Raw genomic sequence first — 20,578 nt, forward strand, 5'->3', positions numbered from 1 at the left:
TAGCAGGCCGATTTATGGCCCTGAACCCGGAGGTTTCAGGGTTTTATTTTTATTTATTTATTATTTTTTATATTTTTTAATGTTTCTATTTTATGTATTGTGTATTTTTTTATGAAATTATATAAATGTATTGAAATTATTTAATTTAAGATAAAATACAATAAACGAAATAAAATTATAACACATTTATTATCTTTTTATTTCTAGTAAATATATAATAAAAGATAAAAAATAATAATAATATTTTATTATCTTTTTTTGATCTATTATTTTCCAATAAAATTTTTATAATTAACATAAAAACACCCTAAAGAAGAATGGATTATTATGGCCAAAAAGGATATGGAGAAGTTGAAATAAATTTGCAACTTAGCTGGTTGCATTACCGAAGTTTCTAAGATTTTTTGCAAGAAAGTGCATCTTGCATTATTTCAATCAATATAGTTATAGAATATCTAGAAAATCAACTTTGTTCCATCATAATTTTATTTCAGAACTGATCATAGAAAATCTCTTCATTTTTTATAGAGGTGGTTTCCTGTGCATCCGGGTGCACCGTGCACTCGGGTGCAAAATGACACTAAAACTAACACTATCTTGAAATGACACTAACACTATTTTGTTTTACAACTGATACTATCATGTTATATAAATAAAACTATCGCGAAATGACACTAACATTAAATGACACTATCATGTTATCGAAATGACACTGTACACCCGGGTGCACAGGAGAATTTGTGTTTTTTATATCATTCTTATTGGATTCTAAACATGGAGCATTCAACACGTTTCATTCCTATGTTCTTTATAGAAAACTACGAGCTATGGAAGCTCGGAATGAAGAGGCATCTAATGTCCCAACACAACAGGATGTGAGAAGTTCTTGCAACAGGTCCCATTTTCATCCTATCCACCTAACTCATAATCCAAACATTAGTTGGAGATGACCAAACAGTCTATGAGCGGAAGGATTCAACTAACTACACTACTGAATAAAGAAAATTGATGAACCTAGAAAACATCGCCCTGAATGCCATGGAAGCCACACTTAGTGATGCACACGTACTCAAAACCGCATGATGTGAAACTGCCAAGCAGTTGTAGGATATTTTGAAATCAATGAGCGTCAGTTCAGAAGAAATCAAAGAAGAAAATCTCATTATAACTTGTCAAAAGTTCGACGATTTTAGAATGCTAAAAGTAGAAAACCTCGAATTCATGGAAAAGAGATTCGGACAGATCGTTGGAGAAATTTAAGCTCTTCGAAAAAACAAGTATACTCAAAGGAAACTAAGTATACCAATGGTCTAAAGTAAAGGTGGCCAAATGACCCAACCCTTTTGCCCAAAGTACTTCGCGGAATCCAGCAGCATTGGACGGAAAATTCCGGGGCAGAAGACAACACAACAGATGGATGCAGTAGGACTGACATGTGGGCGCTTGATCAAGGGCAGAAGGTGATGAGAGGTCGATAGGGTTAAACATCTACCCTATCCACAAAGATTCAGATCTGTAGGATTAGGCCTGAAGATATGGATGAATTGTGAGGATGAAAGACTCCTCGCTCTAGCCGACGACTCTCTATGGGCTGGGCCATCTCGAGCCCAACTCGCGTTGATAAATACATGAATGCTTCAAACTTGATGGTACCATTCAGAGACCATTGCTGTTGTGCTTTATTTAGAGAGATTATGACCGTGTTGGGCATAATACTTTTACATTATGTTCATGTTTTGCACGACACTTTTGGTCGTAAGTGCGTGCACTTTTGGTCGTAAGTACAATTTTCATTTTGAAGTTTCTTTTAATTCCAATATATATATTTTACCTTTGTTCCTTGTTTATTTCATTTATGTGTAGCTAAGTTTATTAGCCTGATTTGGGCAAGGTGATTTAAACATGAACTAAAACTCATGAGGTCTAATTGATCCTTAATAACTGCATGAATATGTTCCCGATACACTAGGTTTGATGCCAATGGTTTGGGCAACTTGATTAATTAACTGATCACTAATTGATAAAGGGGTTTTGGCCGCACATAAAGGTGAAAGGAATTTTAGCCTCCAAAGAGTATAACTGGAGTTGGAGTCTCTATCCATGGCTTTGCCCATTCGAAAGGTTAAATTGGGTCTTTCTAAATCTTAATAATTTATGGGCATAACTCATTCAAGCGAGAAGCCAACGTAGGGGAAGCTTATGGACAGAATAGTTAAAATCCATTAACTCATAATTTTTGGATTTATACACTGAAATGAAGGATTGAGTTAAGGGATTTAGAGAGATGGAAAGGGGAAAGGTGACTGGAAAATTCACCGGCCTCCTCCAACTCTTCTTCAACTTAGCGGTGATTCAGCTTATGCAAAATCTCCATTGGCACTATCTCGTTATCATCTTGTTGGTTCTTGTTCCTCTCCAGATTCTTCGATTCCATGTTCTTCGCCATCTGCCCCGACAGCTTGAAGCTCACCCCTTTCATCGACCTCGGCGGCAGCCCCCCGTCCCCCGTCCCCATTCACTTTCCGGCTCTTCTGCAGCGCCGATGCCCACAGGTCCGACGGCAGCGTCGCCCCGACGTTCTGCAGCCGCCACACCTCCGCCATGGTCCGCTCCTTCTCCTCCTTCTACTTCTTAATCTCGATGTGCGGCAGCCCTGATATCGCCTCGATCACCTTTTGATTGAACAATGACTTATGTATCGATCTTATTGGGGGCCCAGGGTTTATGAGTCTGGGCTCAAACGACGTCGTTTTACTCAATTAAATGACGTCGTTTTATTCATTCATCGACAATTCCATGTCATATTTTCGACAACTTAAAAAGTGCCATGTCAGCTTCTAATTTGAGGATTTAAGAAAAGCGTGGAAAAATTGAACGAGGCTTTAAATTCAGGGAATTGAAGGTAAAAATTGAAGTTCATGGAAAAATTTGAAAACAGGCCAAAGTTCATGGGTTTTGGCGTAATTATCCCTTTAGAATATATTTTACATGTTTTTTCCTTTACAATTTTGAATTGAATAATTTCTAATCGAATTGAATAGCATGGGAAATGAATTAAATATTCATTTTTTTAGTAATTTCAAAAAACGGATCGAATATTTGAATTGAAGCGAATATTGGATCATATTTAAAATTGGAAACTTAATTAAATATCGAATCGAATATAAAAATAATTTCACGAATGCGAATTAAATATTGAGACATTCGCAAGGATTCAGTTCGATTACAACTTTAGGTACAATTACTAAAAAGAGAAATACATACTCATTTAAAAGGCGAACCAAAAAGAAAATATAAATCCCATTTGAAGGATGAGGGGAGTAATATATAATATTATCACTATTTGAGCCACATATTTTAGTCTCTAATCTAACAGCATTTGAACAGCTCAAACAAAAAAAAATCACAAGTCCATTTGAAAGCCCATTTGCACTCTCCAACAGTTGTGATCAGAGATCTTATTTTCTTTCACCCATTCTTATCCCTAGCATGATTAGAGTCATGTTTTATTATAAAGAAATTTTAAGTTAAGATAAAATCATAAAAGTCAGTGCTATCATTACTATTCATTTTATATTATTTTAAAATTCAGTTTTGATATTATGTATTAATATAATATCATTAGTAATTATATATAATTAAGAAAAAATACTTACTTATCACCTTAACGTATGGGTGTTTTAATGATTGCAAATTTACCTATAAACGTATCCAAATTTTACATTTTAATTTTGGATTCGGGCCCAACGGCCCCAATCTTCGTATAACTAGCATGACGGAAAGACAAGTGAATAGCGTACATGACATAGAAAAAATATGTATATATATATATCTATTTTATTTTATTTTTTACTTAGGAGAGAGAGCGATGGAATTTAAACTCTAAACTTTATTTTTTACATTCAGAAATTTGCACCGTTTGAATGTTTCCATTAAAAACAAAATATAAGAAATTAAAATGAATTCATTTCATGTTTTATATTGTTTTTTTTTTCTTTTTTAAAAAAGTGGACTTATGAATTCATTTCACCGTTTGGCATTATCTATTAATTTTTGGTGCGGAAATGTTGATATGGTTTAGCAGATACTAGGGGTGGGAAAATAGGGTTCGGGTATAGGGTACCTGATAGAAAACAAAGGAAAATAGGAAATCGAGGCAGAAGTGCAAAAGAGCTTTGATGTATTCATACTGATAAGTTTTAAACCTCAGGGAACTATTACAGAGTAGATAGCTATACATAGTAACCTATAGAGCATTCTAGATGGCCAAACACAAACCCTAAACACAGCTATACAAACGTACTATCACCTTAGCATTTAAGCTATCAGAAGGTACATTCATAAGCAAACAAAACATAACAACAACTTTATTTTCTCACGAGCAGACAACTGAAGGAATATCCTTTGCCAAGATGCTTTTGGTCAAGAATTCTTCATTCCACCGTGGCACGCAACGTGGCTTGCATTGTTGAGTTGGAACCTTAAGACAAGGAGCTTGCATGGGAGATTTCTGGATAGGGGCTTGCATGGAAGCATCTTTGTCAAGATCTCTAACAGCCCCCCGCAATTCAAGCGCGCCTAAAGAGCAGACTCCTAAGGAGTTCTTCAGGCGAGTGAAGAATTGCAGACTAAGAGGCTTAGTTAAGATGTCAGCTCTCTGATCTTGTGATGGAACATGCCGAATATCAATAAGACCAGCTGCTACCTTTTCTCGGACAAAATGGATGTCCAGCTCAATATGTTTGGTTCGAGCGTGCATGACAGGATTAGAGGCGAGGGAGATAGTGCTCATATTATCTACCCATACAACATCTGGCTTCACTGAAATAGATAGTTCTCTAAGTAATGAAGTGAGCCAAGTAATATCTGCAACCAAATTAGCTAGACTCCTATACTCAGCTTCTGTACTTGATCGTGAAACAACAGCTTGCTTTTTGGAACTCCAAGATATGAGATTATCACCCAAATATACACAATAACCAGTGATCGATCTTCTATCATCCAAATCAGACGCCCAATCTGAATCAGAGAAACCCACAACAGAGCAAGAAGACCTTTTTAAATGAATACCATGGTCTTTAGATCCAGCTAAGTATCTCATGATGCGTTTGACAGCTTTCCAGTGTGTATCAAGAGGTGAGGCCATATATTGACTCACCTTATTAACACTATAGGCAATCTCAGGCCTTGTGATTGTGACATATTGCAAGGCACCAACAGTGCTTCTATATAATTTTCCATCAACATTACTAACACCGACCCCCTTGGAAAGTTGGCAAGAAGAAACCATAGGTGTAGGGCAACCCTTGGCTTCCTGCATTTGAACTTTAGTGAGAAGATCGGAAATATAGCCTTCTTGACTGAGGTGAAGACCTTGAGCAGTAGGTGTAATCTCAATTCCAAGAAAGTGATGAGCAGCACCAAGATCTTTAAGAGAGAAGTGATGATTCAACTGAGCAATAATACCTTGAACATCAGAAGGATTAGACCCTGTGATTAACATATCATCGACATAAATGAGCAAATAGATAACAGAATTCCCAGAAGTTCGGAAGAAGAGAGATGTATCTGCTCGAGATTGTGTGAAGCCCAGGCCAATGAGAACTGATCTAATCTTGAGAAACCAGGATCTGGAGGCTTGCTTAAGGCCATAAAGGGCCTTTTTGAGTTTGCAAACAATAGGTACAGACCCTGAAGAGGGTGGTTCAAAACCAGGAGGTGGTTTCATGTATATCTCTTCTTGAAGGTCACCATTCAAGAATGCATTATCCACATCAACATGATTCACAGACCAGCCATTATTAACAGCAAGAGAAAGAATTAACCTGATAGTAGCAGGCTTGACAACCGGGCTAAACGTTTCATTGAAATCAAAACCAGGCTCCTGTGAATAACCTTGAGCCACAAGTCTAGCTTTATAGCTAGAAATAGATCGATCTGCTTTCCTCTTAATTTTGAAAACCCATTTACATCCTATAGCATGTTTACCAGGAGGTAAGGGGCAGAAAACCCAAGTGCCTTTTTTGATAAGTGCAAAAATCTCAAGGCCCATAGCCTTCATCCAAACAGAAGCTTTCATGGCTTCAGCATGTGTCTTTGGTTCAACATAAAGATAATCACAAGTATCAGCCATATATGCTCTTGGCTTTGGTTTAAAAACACCAATCTTAGACCGAGTAACCATGGGATGAGAAACAACAGGAACAGGAGATGGAGATCTTGACTGATTGTTGGTACTCTGTGGAGAGGGAGGATTGGAGGGTGGAGATGAAGAAGAGGTAGGAGCAGCATTTGGTGATGGGGTGGGAGACTGTGAAAGAGAGGAAGGGGTGGAATCAGATGATGTAGAATCTTGATGAAAAACAGGAGGAACAGGGAAAGTATGAGTGATAGGAGGTGGAACCAAAAAGGTATCAGTGGCTGGAGCAGGAGTGGAAGGAGGAGAGTGATATGGGAAGACAGATTCATCGAATAGAACATCCCTACTAATGATAAGTCTACCAGAAGGAAGAAGAATCTTATAACCCTTGTGAGAAGAACTATACCCCAAAAAAGTCCCTGGAGCAGATCTGAACTGCAACTTATGAGCATTTGAAGGTCTTAAGTAAGGATAGCAAAGACAGCCAAAAATCTTGAGTAAGGAATAATTGGGCTTGCAGTTATATAACTTCTCATAGGGTGTAAGAAACTGAAGTACTTTAGTAGGTGTTCTATTTATGAGGAAAACTGAAGATGTGAAAGCATCGTCCCAAAACTTAGAGGGAAGGTTAGCATCAGCTAAAAGAGAGAGTCCCATTTCTACTATATGGCGATGTTTTCTTTCTGCAAGACCATTTTGTTGAGGAGTGTATGGACATGAAACACGATGGAGAATGCCATGTGTTTGAAGAAAAGGAGTGAGAGCTCGAAATTCTCCTCCCCAATCAGTCTGCAGGATCTTAATTTTGTGAGAAAATTGATTTTCCACCATGGATTTGAAAGATTGAAACACTTGGTTAACCTCAGATTTTTGCTTCAATAGATATATCCAAGTGAATCGACTATAGTGGTCAATGAAAGAGACATAATAATGAAATCCATTAGAAGAAGTGACAGGAGATGGTCCCCAGAGGTCACTGTGGATTAGAGCAAGAGGAGTGTTGTGAAGAGTGTGAGAATCAGTAAAAGGAAGTCTATGGATTTTAGATATGGAGCAGGAGTGACATAAAGTGGAATATGGAATTGATTGAAAAGAGATATTACAGCTATTAAGTGCTTTTTGAACAACATCATAAGCACAATGGCCTAATCTCCTATGCCATATATCAAGAGAAACTACAGGAGTAGATCTAGAACTAGTAACATTGGAAGAAAAAACAGCAGGATCACAGCTGAAAGCTTGAGCAGAGGCAGGTGGATGAGCAGCAGAGCTCTTGATTGAAGGAGTAGGAGGAGTTTTGTTGAGATTGAACCGGTAAAGCCCGTCTCTAAGAATGCCCCTGAGTAGAATTTCCTTTGTTTCCTGATCCTTAACAAGACAAGAGTAGGGATGAAATTCAAAGAAAACCTTATTATCAAGAGCAAATTACTGAGATACACTAAGCAAATTTTTCTTAATCTGAGGCACATGTAAAAGGTGTTGAAGAATAAAATGCTTAGGGTGAGAAGAAGAGGAAACCACAAAGTTGCCAACATGAGATATTTTAACAAGAGCACCATTTCCCATCTGTAATCTCTTACCTCCATGGTAGTCAGTGGCAGAGTGGAAGGAATTAAAATCATGTGACACATGATTAGTAGCTCCAGAGTCAGGATACCAAGTTGAAGTACTGCTATTGTCTAGCCACTGGTCAGGACTTTGAGAAGGTGCAGGTAACTGAGCAAGATTCAGACCAGGTTGCTGCTGTGGGAAGCTACCATGTTGTTGAAAAACAGAAGAAAAGTTGCCTTGGGCCGAGGGTGGCCGCATAGCATTGTTTCTTGAGGATCCTGGAACAAAATTATGTTCAAAACGATGCCAACACCTATCTGCGGTATGGCCAATGATGCCACAGACTTGGCAGATTGGCCTGTTATTGCCACCATATCTGCCACCTCTTCCACCACGATTACTGTTTCTGCCTCTTCCTCCAAAGGAACCTCCTCTTCCACCATTGTTATTGCCTTGATATCCTTGATAATTCTTTCCTTTTCCAGTTTGATAACCAGCATTGTTTGACTGACTGGCTCCTTGAACAAAATTCACAGAAGGTTGAGATCCTTCTGTATTTGGGGCTTGAGTCTTGGCAGACTCAATGCGATTTTCAAAGCTTAATAATAAGGAACTAACATCTCCGAGAGTCCAAGCTTCTGGTTTCGAAGTAATGGTCACCATTACAGAATCGTACTCTGGTCCAAGACCAGCAAGAGTGTGCATAATTTGATCATCTTCAGAGACTCTGTACCCTGCTGAGCCGAGAAGATCGCAGCACGTTTTCACTTTGTTGAGATACTCTCTCATACAAAGGGAATCTTTCTTCAATGTTTGCAACTGCAACTTATATTGCATCACCTTCGCCTTTGACTGGTTTGAGAAATTTTGAAGGAGTGCATCCCAGATCTCCTTGCTAGTGTCGAGCCCAACAATTAGAATCATGGTGCTCTCTGTGAGCGAAGACTGAATCCACGCAGAAAGGAGTTGATCTTGTCGAACCCAGCCTATATATTCTGAGTTCGGTAATATTTCGCCATTTTCACTGATTATGGTGGCTGAAGGTGGATCTCTGATGAAAAATCTCTCGAGGCCAAGGCCCCTCACATTTGCCATAATTTGCTGCTTCCAAATGAGAAAGTTATTCTCATTTAACTTCACGGAGATCTGATTATTTTGCGGTATAATGGGAGTTTGAGCAGTACCAGTGGGGTTTGCCATGATAGTGATGGATCAGGAAACAAGGAAAAAGTAAAAGATTAGTATAGAGACAGGTCCTAGTGAACCCGCTCTGATACCATGATAGAAAACAAAGGAAAATAGGAAATCAAGGCAGAAGTGCAAAAGAGCTTTGATGTATTCATACTGATAAGTTTTAAACCTCAGGGAACTATTACAGAGTAGATAGCTATACATAGTAACCTATAGAGCATTCTAGATGGCCAAACACAAACCCTAAACACAGCTATACAAACGTACTATCACCTTAGCATTTAAGCTATCAGAAGGTACATTCATAAGCAAACAAAACATAACAACAACTTTATTTTCTCACGAGCAGACAACTGAAGGAATATCCTTTGCCAAGATGCTTTTGGTCAAGAATTCTTCATTCCACCGTGGCACGCAACGTGGCTTGCATTGTTGAGTTGGAACCTTAAGACAAGGAGCTTGCATGGGAGATTTCTGGATAGGGGCTTGCATGGAAGCATCTTTGTCAAGATCTCTAACAGTACCCGATTACCCGACCCGAAAAAATAGGGTATCGGGTACCCTATACCCGAAAAATTAGGGACCGGGTTCGGGAGCGGGTATTTAGGGTGGGGAAAAATCGGGTATCGGGTATACCCGAAATACCCGGTTTTTTATTAAATATATATTAAATTATTTAATTAGGGGTTACATTTTCGAATTTTTTTTAAAAAAATCGGGTATCCCTAATACCCAATTAAAGAAAATCGGGTACCCTAATACCCGAAATACCCGATTTTCACAGTTTGACCTGAAACATGCAATTTTGACCGGGTAATTTAGGGTACCCGAATACCCGACTCGGGTACCCGATTTTTTTCGGGTTCGGGACCGGGTATCAGTTTTCCACCTTAATCGGGACCGGGTATCCAATTTTTTTGGGTAGGGTACCCGATCCCGACCCGATTCCCAGCCCTAGCAGATACCACGATATATTTAGATTTTTCTAAAACTTACGTGACACATTCGGATTCCCCGTCCAATATTTAGATTTGGTACCTTGCTAATTTTATAATAAAATCCACATCGAATTTCAAAGAAAAATGTTGGAAATAAACTTGTAAAAACATTCTAAATACTCCCTCCGTCTCATGAAGCATAACACACTTCTTTTCGGCATGCGAATTAAGAAATTAGTATTTTGTGTGTTAAGTGTGGTAGGTGAAAAAAGTGAAAATGTGAATAAAGGGTAATTTTTTTTGCCATTTTTAGAAACGTGTCATGCTTCGTGGAACAGGTCAAAAAGGAAACTGTGTCATGAATCGTGGGACGGAGGGAGTATTAAAGAATTTGTCTGCGCCGTCGAATTGAAGATCGTGTTTTCGATTAAGAGAGGCGAATTGGAGCAACAGATGGTCAATTGCATATTCTCTTTAATCTAACCATCCTATCTTCGCAACTGCAGTCTGGGCTTTAAAACTCAAAATCAGACCATTCCAATAAAAAGAAACCCACTAAAAATCAAAGTCCCAAATACCTTCACTTTCCCCTGACGAAATCCTCTCTGAAACCCTATCCAATTGACCATCTGCTGCTCCAATTCGCCTCTCTCTTAATCGAGAAGACGATCTCTAATTCGACGGCGCAGACAAATTCTTTAATATTTAGAATGTTTTTACAAGTTTATTTCCAGCATTTTTCTTTGAAATTCGATGTGAATTTTTATTATAAAATTAGCAAGGTACCAAATCTAAGGGGGGTGTATTCATTCAAGACTTTTGTAGATTTTAAAAGTCTATAGAAGTCTCGTGGATTCTTCATGATTTGGAAGGAATTCTTGCTCGGATTTTAGGTGAATTAGCAGGAATTTTTCATTGATTTTATCGGATTTCAAATCCTGAAAGCCAGCGGGCGTGGAGACCGCGCGGGCGCTGCAGGCCCCGCGAGCGCTGGCTTCACGCGAGCGCGGAGGCCCAGCCCTCGCTGAAGCCCAGCGACCGCTGGGTAATGGAGGGTGTCTAGTTTAAGCATGTTACACTTACTTGCCTCATGTCGTATGCGTTCAAATCACATTCTGTGGAGATCGGTGCCTTCAGCATTCTGAGGACACAATGCAATCCGTTCCAGTTGACCTAATATACAAAACCATGGTTTATGAGATTTTCTATTGTATGGTGAATAAATTCATTTGCCCCTCCCTGGTGGTGGAAGATGACAGAGGTGAACTATTACTAGGTCTAGAAGGGTTGGTGCAACAATGAGATTATTATTTATCAGAGCACTAATAATATCATCCAACAACGAACCAAGCCCAGTATTGAAATGTTTATTGATATGGTTATGAATTAACACAGAATTAAGGGGGGTGTATTCGTTGTGGATTTCCACAGACTTTAAAAAGTTTATGGAATTTAAATTCCATGGAATTCACATAGATTCCAGACGACTTTCGAAGAATTCGTGGTTGGATTTCACCTCGATTTTCACTGATTTTCGAAGACTTTACGGGATAATTTTGGAATTGAATTCCATGAAACCAGCGTCCGCGGAGAACCAGCGCCCGCTAGAAAAGACCCAGCGACCGCTGAGTTCTAGCGAGCGCTGGAAACCCAGCGACCGCTGGAAATAAGTGCTATATATAGCAGCATTCTTGACTTTTGATACCAAAGCTTTATACAAAGAAAAAAGAGTATGTATCGACACTGCTCCTCAATGTGTGACTTTTGTGTTGTTGAATTGCAAATCCCAGTAATCTGGGAATTAGGGTACTTTTGTGCTAAATACAGAGAAAGCGATCCCCAGCCACAGCCGACGTCAAGAACAGAATAGCTGTCTTTCATCTGCGACCTCTCGCAGTATAGCTCCAGCATCGCCTTCTCAGCATCCTCTAAGGTGCTCGACTTGTCTGGGAAGAAGCAGCAACTGCAAAATGCCATATGGAAAAGCACGATCAACGTTTAAAATCTGAGTCGAAAAAATTAGCAGATTATAAATAGCACGAGTCCTATGGCCTAACAGTACTCCTCGCCTATGTAAGGGTGAGAGATTGGGATTCGATCGCCATTCCCATCTCCAAATTCCTGAAAAAGAAAAAAGAAAACAAAAAATTCTGAGTTTTTCTGGGAAAATTTACCTGTATTTTAGATGCTTCCCAAGAACGAGCTTGAAGAAAGAGGTTGGAACTTCATAATGTTGATACTTGGGCTCTTCTGTCTTGATTGCTATCGGCATCTCTCTCAAAGCTGCAAGGTGAAGTTGTTAGCAGCAAGCAAATCCATTTGTTTCTCGCAAGAAATTCGACCTAGCACTCAAAATTTCTAGAATTGCTCCATCTTTCTTCATTCTTTTTCTCAGAACACCACAAAAATAGCAATGAAGAACTGGAGATATTTTTTCCAAATCCACAACCGCTAACTCGAGATCGTCGCTTCAACCAATTAGAGAATGTGACTTAATGATATTCAATGTTACTATAGCTCTACATTATGTATAAATTAACATCTCCAATCCAAAAGGAAAGACAATCACTTAAATAAAAATTAACAAAAAAAATATAAAAAAAAATTGCAACAACTATTCAGCACAACCAGAAAGCAAACTCTCCAGAAAAAAACAAATAATTCCATTCGAAATTAAAAAACAACAGAGCGAGAGAATTTCAGAACCGTACAATGCGCGAATTGTATGAGATCGGAGAGCTGAATTTCAGCTGACGGTCGGTAACCGGAGCGGAGGCGGCTCGCGAGCAGCAGCCGCGTGAGGCGGCGCACGACGGCGTCTGGCAGCAAATTCCGCTCAAGTGAAGCGAGCATCACGCGGACAGTAGCGGCGTAGGGCGCATGCACGATCGAATCGACAACGCCGCCGTTCGCCGCCGCCATTGCCGGAAAATTCAAGTGAGGAAGGAAGGAGTGAAGTACTCTCAACGATTGCTGAGTTCCAGCGCTAGCTGGCTTCTTGGCCGCGGGCGCTGGAACTCAGCGCTCGCTTAAAACTTCATGGATTTCAATTATCGTGGTTCTTGGCCGGATTTCGTCGTGTGTATTTTTTGAATGAAATCCATGAAAGTCATTCCGGATTTTAAGTCAATGGAATAACGAATACACTTAGATTTGTATGGATTTTAAAAAGTCTGGAACGAATACACCCAGATTTATATGCACTTTTAAAAGTCTTGAACGAATACACCCAAATTTCTGCAGACTTTTAAAAGTCTTGAACGAATACACCCAGACTTTTAAAATCCATAGAAATCCATCAAATTCCAGAACGAATACACCCCCCTAAAAATCAAGTTATTGCATTGTGAATCTAGCGGTCGCTGGGTAATGGAAAATTTTGCCAACTGTATTTAAAAAATTTCAGCGAGCGTTGGGTCCAGCGGCCGCTGGAACCCAGCGCTCGCTTAAAACTTCGTGGATTTCAATTCTCGTGGTTCTTGGCCGGATTTCGTCGTGTGTATTTTTTGGATGAAATCCATGAAAGTCATTCCGGATTTTAAGTCAATGGAATAACGAATACACCTAGATTTGTATGGATTTTAAAAAGTCTTGAACGAATACACCCAGATTTATATGGACTTTTAAAAGTCTTGAACGAATACACCCAGATTTCTGCAGACTTTTAAAAGTCTTGAACGAATACACCCAGACTTTTAAAATCCATAGAAATCTATCAAATTCCACAACGAATATACCCCCCTAAATATTGGACGGGGAATCCGAATGTGCCACGTAAGTTTTACAAAAATCTAAATATATCGTGGTATCTGCTAAACCATAACATTTCCGCACCAAAAATTAATAGATAATGAGAAAATATTTTAAATTTTAAAAAAAATATTTTGGATAATTTAAAATATGAATGATAATGAGCAAATAATTTAAAATTTAAAGTGATATTTATCATTAATACAGAAATAAAACAGAAAAAATAAGAAAATAAAGAAAAGGAAATAAAAGAAAAATATAGTATATATGCATTGCAAATAAACCTATAATCAAATTAGCACTCAATTTTAAAATATATTTGAAATTGATTTCAAATTAAAAATTGTATAGTTCCTTCAGATTTGGGTGAAAATGGTATTTATCTATTTTGAAAAACAAAATTTTAAAAATACCCACATTTTATAAAATATATACCCATTTAAGACTTCTTAGATTGATTTCGAGCAATAGTGTATATTCGCATTAATACTCGACCACTAATATTGCTCCACTACTCGACTTGCAGTGTTTGAGCATATCGAGCATTTGTGCATTTTCTCTGATTCCTCGATTGCTCGACTCGCAGTGATCAAGAATGTCGAGCATTAATGCATTTACCCCTAATGCTCGATTGATCACTATTTTAATAGCAACAAAAACGAGAACTAATAACACTATACATTTAACAGAGTATCGTACCTACGGGGACTGATAAGCAAAAAAACTCCAAATAATCCTAATAAATTCTCAAGCAATATCCAAACAACACAACTATAATAGATGATCAAAACTAAATTCAAAAATAAAACAAGATAAATAAAAGGCTGATCATAGATAATGTAATTTTATTAATTAAATTCACACAATTAACCTATTAATCCTAATTATCAGTTTAATCCAATCCTAATGAGAGATCACAAAACTCGCCATATATTCTCCATAGAGCAATCTATGACAGTAGATTAATATACTATCTATCACCCGTAAGTATCAGAAAGAAATATATACTAACTCACAAAAGCACATATGAATAGTTTCCTATGATCCACCTATCTCCGCCAGGTCTCAAGATTAAAATCATATCATACATCTCTGAATTCGCTAAACAGTTATCTCCGCTAGGTCTCAAACTGAATAGTTAAACATGCAAATTATTGATCAGATAATTTCCACGAAATCAGCACCAGGAATTATGAATCAGAAAGTGAAAGGCAAAAAAGTATCAACAAATCAATCACATAAATCCAATCAACTATTTACAAACCCTAGAATCAGATAACGAACTAGCCAGACACCACAAAAGAAAACATAAACATAATTAAAAAGAAAACAATAGTCCTGAATTAAATAAAACTCGAAATAAAACCAAAGTGACAACTTGAATCTTCAATCTTGCAGAAATCCAATCCAAGTTCTTAAGACCAAAAAAACAATAAAATTCTAAAGATATGAAAATAAGAGTCTAGAACCCTCAATAGGTCAATAATAAGACATATTTATGGGTCAGGGTAAAATCCAGTCTAAAAACCCAAAAAATACAGAATAACGCATAAAAATCAAAAAACTCGGACCCACGACAACTCAGATGACGGTCGCCACCTTCAGCACAAAATTCTTTCTTCACGCGGTGATCGTCGCTCCTCCGCCACAAACGCCGATTTTCAGTGATCCAGCTGGCGGTCGCCGTGCTGATCGCCGGGCATAGTGTAAAATTTCTCCTCATCGCAGCGACCCATTTGGCGGTCCCCGCTCCTTCGTTTCAATTTTTCAAGCCTTTCGAGCTCATTTTCTTGAGTCTCGCGTTCGAAACACTTGAAACTCGAACCTTGGTACTTCATTATCGGTGCTAAGCTTTCAAAACACTCAAACCTATACCAAAACAGCAAAAAATATACCCAAACGTAATATCACAAAAGAATATAAAACTTACACCATCAATGACATCACTATCATGCATAATCCTAACACTTTAAGCACTAATTAAAATGTCAATAAAAACAATACAAAATGAGTGTTTATCATTAATGTACAGAGGTCGAGCATTAGTGCATTTACCACACTCAATATGTTTGACATAGTCGAGCATGTTGAGAATTAGTTCATTTAACACTAATGCTCGATTAGGTCGACTCGCATCTATCGAGCATGTTAAGAAAAGTTCGCGATTCGAATAATATAAAACAGCGAGATCGAATTTTAAATTAGTTAAATAAAAAGAATTTTACCCTTTTAAGTTCAAAATGAGTAGTTTTATAATTTTCTTTCCAATAGGTATTTTTTTATTTTCTGCCTTTAAAAATGGGTAAAAGCTATCCAATTTTATATGGTTTAGTGCGGACCTCAAAATTTGTGGTGTGTCATTGGAGCCAATTAATTATAAGTATTTGCTGATACATCAAGATATATTACGGAATACAGAATTTGAGGATCCAAATAAATCAAATAGAAGTTTAATGATAGAGATAATAGGGTCAAATGGCCCTATTTAACATACAACATCAAATTTTGTCCACCATTTGAAAAAACATAAATTTTGGCCATTTTTTGTATGTCATGACTATTCTACCCTTCTCTCTCTCTCATCTATCTTTCTCATCTCGGCTGCCGCTCTCTCCTCTCTCTTTCTCATCTCCCTCTCTCTCTCTCTCCAGCGGCGCCGAGCTTGAAGAATTCGTCGGAGCTCTCGCGGCTTGGGCAGACTTCGTCGAAGTAGAGGATGAGGCGGCGGCGGTGGAGGAGATCCGGTCCTCTGAAATCGACAGCGTGGAGGAGGTCGGTCAGGTGGCGGAGGATGAAGCGGCGGCGAAGGCAGATCTGAACTGATAAGGCGGCGGTGGATCTGATCTGATAAGGCGGAGACGGTGGATCTGATCTGATCGTTGCGCCGCCTCCTCCATCGACAGATCTGATCTTCGCCTCCTTCGATTTCAGCCATCGACAGATCTGATCTGATCTGATCTGTGCTGCACGTATGACACTATTAGTGCCATAAGTGCCATAAGTACTGCACACTTCCCCCTAGGGTTTAGATATTCAATTTAGGGTTTAGATTATCCATTTGAGGTTTAGATGTTCCATTTAGGGTTTAGATTATCCATTTAGGGTTTAGATGTTCCATTTAGGGTTTAAATGATGTTGTTTCTGTATTTGTGCTGCACGTATGGCACTTATGGCACTATTAGTGCCATAAGTGCCCAAATGATCATTTTACTTGGTTTTATTTTGAATTTCCGTTGGCACTTATGGCACTATTAGTGCCATAAGTGCCAAGATGACTATTTTACTTGGTTAATGATCATTTTACTTGGTTTTATTTTGAATTTCCGTTGACACTTATGGCACTATTAGTGCCATAAGTGCCAAGATGACTATTTTACTTGGTTTTATTTTGGATTTCCGATGGCACTTCAAAGTAAAATCTTGGCACTTATGGCACTAATAGTGCCATAAGTGCCTAACCCGACCCGGCACGCGACCCGCGTGCCTAATCCTACCCGGTCCGCCTCATTAAGGATAAAAACGTCCAAATCAATAAAAATGACCAAAATTTGTGTTTTTTCAATGTGTGGCCATAAATTGTGTTTTATGCTTCATTTTGGTTACTTCAAAATTTTACTCTTAATGATATATAGAAGTACTTATAAAAATTTCGTTTTGTCATTAATTACTTATATATGTTAAGAGATTAGTAAGTTGATTACTGGGTCAGGCCGCTTTATTTGTTTAAATTATGATTACTGAGGTCATGTCTGATGTCAGTTTATTTGTTTATCGGACAACATGTACAAAATTTCAGCTAAAATCTTTAGTTGATGCTCTTGGTCGGGAAGGATAGCTCTGTACTGTTCTTGTCCACCACACCTGCATAATCTTTTGCTCACTTAAAAGTTGATAACAAGTCTTTTTCTAGGCTAATCATCGATTAGGAATTGGATATAATTAATTTTCATGATTAGATAAGGTTCCTAATATAGTATATCATTTAAAAATAGAGTTAACATTATATTAGATTTTACGAGTTTGAAGTCCACAAATTAATTATATAACAAGCGTTTCTGTCAATCACTTAAATATCTAAACGACAAAAACATAATATTAATTTTGTAAAAATAAAAAAGTATTAATTCAATTAAGTTATTAAAATATTTTCTTCAGTTCAACTTTGATGTTTCTATAAAATACTAACCATAAATATATTGACGACAAATATTTAATTCAAATAAAAGTACTCAATTTTGTTAAAGGTGTATATCTAAATCCACACATATAGATACATAGATCTACCTCAAGAATCTGTTTTGGATATATCTTATAAACTAGCCACATTAAAGAATCTGGGAAAAAGAGTCGTCTGGGTAATTTGCTATCTCCGACCACATTAAACAATATTTCATTTTAGTCGAGACTTTTGAAGTTCAAATATTTGATTAATTTGCTGTTTCAACCTATGTACATACACTTAAATATCTAAACGACATTCGAAATATAACGTGTTTCATCGGAGGAGTGTGCATACATTACGTGACGTTAAAACTATGTTGTATATCGGCAATAGTTGTAATGAAAAAAATAAGAGAAGCTTGAAATTGCTGTTGCTAGTCCACTCCTAGCAAAATCAGATACTGGCTTCTCTCTCCAAAATATATAGTCTGCGCACACGTTTACTCATTTATCAATCACCATCACCTAACGCAAAAGTTCAAATCATCCATCATGCAACAAACTAAAATATAGAAAATTAAAATTAAAGAAATATAATAAAACAAAACATAATAATGGAATATCAAAAGTGGAATTAATAGAAAATTAATCCAAATGCCATATCTATTTCTCCTTTTGCTTTATCTCCATAAATGTATATTTTATTAAATGAAATCCCAGCTAGCTAGTGACTGAACTCAATATTTTCCACTAAACTATATGTTCACTCGCTCTACTCTAAGGCCATGAGCTATATAACATTGTTAGAATCCAAATAAAAAAACTTTGGTTAAATCATGTAGTGATTCTGACATAACCTTCTTCAACAAACGTGGACTTATTCAATCTTCATAATTATAATGATAGGTATTGTGGGCACTAATAATAATAATAAAAGACAGATATATGTTTATTAAAATGATTGTTAATGATATCCATCTCATCAATTTCTTCCCAAAACCAAATAAACACTAAAAAAAAAGTTTCTATTAGTGATATAAGGTTTGATAGCTGATATTCGTTTCATAAAAATTAGTGGCGTCTAAAAGTGTGTATATATATATTAGTGATTGGTTACGTACATAATCAAATGTCACTAATTTTTATGACACATATGATAGTTACCAAATCTTATGTCACTAGTGAAACTTTTTTTTATAGTGAGATAAAAAATAACAAAATACAAAATAAAAAAAAATAGTTGAAGAAGAGAAAGGGTTAGGTAGCTATAGTAGGGGCATTTCAGATCTCGGTAGCACATTGTGAAATGCTGACATCTATTGGTAACCTGCATTCACTAGATTCTTTTATTTTTATTTTTCACATCTTCCTCTCCTATATATATATATATGCTCCATCGACATGTAGCTTAATATTTATTTTCATCATCATAAAAATAGGTTTCCTCCAAATTATGAGCTGCTTTTCCGAAATGATTCTTGAACAAGATTTGACGATATCGAATGAGGCTGTTTTGGAAAGCCCTCAACTTGTAACGAAAAAGAGGCGAAGAACATCAAAATCAGGTCCCAAACAAAACGAAGAAAACAAAGTAAGCGATGAGCTGAGGAAAACTACGCATAGAGAAATTGAGAGGCAAAGAAGGCAAGAAATGTCTACTCTTTACGCCTCACTTCGAGAACTTCTCCCTCTTGAATACATCAAGGTATATATATGTTTCTTTCCTTTTAAATATTATTTTAAAGAAGCCCTAAATCAATATACATGGTAGGGGAAACGGTCGGTCTCTGATCACATGCACGAGGCCGCAAGTTACATAAAGGATATGGAGAAGAAGATAGAGGAATTGCAGTTGCGGAGAGATGAGCTGAAAAATGCATCGGCTTCAAATACTACTTTTGATCTGCCAAATTTTGTAACGGTGAATTGTTGTTGTGATGGGCTTGAGATTTTGATCAACTGTGGTGTCAAAGAGGGTTATGGATTTTCCCTATCAAGAGTGATTGTGGAATTGACTCACAGCGGACTCGATGTAGTCACCTGCATTTCAAACAAAGTGAACGGCAGATTCTTGTACAAAATCCATACTCAGGTAACTCTATTATCCTACAGTATATATTTTATTTTTACATTTTTTCATTTCTGGGAATCATCGATTTGCAGGTAAATGCTTTGGCATATATTAATCTGGCTGAGCTGCAGCAGAGGCTCGCGTATGAGATCAATTAATAGTCGTTGAATCTTTTGGGGATCAATTTTGACTTTTGTGGCAAGATCAATCGAAATTTGCTTGGGCTTCTCTAAATAGTCTGCTGGAGGTAAATATTTGGATGTTTGGGATTTTATTAATTTGGAGTTCTTAGTGGAAATTAAGTTCGATTGAATCGTCGTCGATCAAGAATGTGTTAGTACAGCTTGTAAGAAATACTATATCTTCATATTGTACATAAAAAATTTGTACTAAAAATATTTAATCATCTTTGCCCTAGTCTCAATAGAAACCTTGGAAGATGAGGCATTTCAGCGATATGCTGCAATTCTAGCACCGTTTTAACGAAAGCTGCCTAATGAAAGTTAAAATTCCATGAGCCAATGGGGTCAAATTTAGATGGGGCTTTGGTTCCATTCATTTGGTACTGGTAGTTCTATTCATTGCCTCCATTCTATTCTTTATAGTCACTATTTAAAATAATAATTAAAATTTTACTTTAAATTTAAATGATAAAAATTTGGGTGCAAACATATTGCACCATGCAACATGATCGATCCGCGGCATGGAGCTCCGATTCGGACCCTTTACACTATTATGTTGCATGGTGCAACATGTTACACCCAAGACCATCTCTAT

The 20,578-nt window shown here is 37.3% G+C and overlaps 1 protein-coding gene across 1 annotated transcript; it reads left to right on the plus strand.

Moving 5' to 3' along the window:
* The first annotated feature begins 19,101 nt into the window (after positions 1–19,101).
* On the plus strand, positions 19,102–20,257 carry LOC131003752 (transcription factor bHLH36-like). Its single transcript, XM_057930300.1, has 3 exons — positions 19,102–19,435; positions 19,502–19,822; positions 19,894–20,257. The coding sequence occupies exons 1-3, from the start codon at positions 19,184–19,186 to the stop codon at positions 19,957–19,959; spliced, it is 639 nt and encodes a 212-aa protein (XP_057786283.1). The 5' UTR covers positions 19,102–19,183; the 3' UTR covers positions 19,960–20,257.
* Positions 20,258–20,578: the final 321 nt, after the last annotated feature.

This window comes from Salvia miltiorrhiza, unplaced genomic scaffold (genome assembly GCF_028751815.1).
Source record: "Salvia miltiorrhiza cultivar Shanhuang (shh) unplaced genomic scaffold, IMPLAD_Smil_shh original_scaffold_266, whole genome shotgun sequence".
Taxonomy (NCBI): Eukaryota; Viridiplantae; Streptophyta; class Magnoliopsida; order Lamiales; family Lamiaceae; genus Salvia; species Salvia miltiorrhiza.

Excerpts from the sequence above, each read along its gene's own strand:
- LOC131003752 (XM_057930300.1), top strand. The coding sequence starts at position 19,184 with ATGAGCTGCTTTTCCGAAATGATTCTTGAACAAGATTTGACGATATCG. Across the intron at positions 19,436-19,501 it reads TCCCTCTTGAATACATCAAG|GGGAAACGGTCGGTCTCTGA; the intron begins GTATATATATGT and ends TATACATGGTAG. Across the intron at positions 19,823-19,893 it reads TGTACAAAATCCATACTCAG|GTAAATGCTTTGGCATATAT; the intron begins GTAACTCTATTA and ends ATCGATTTGCAG.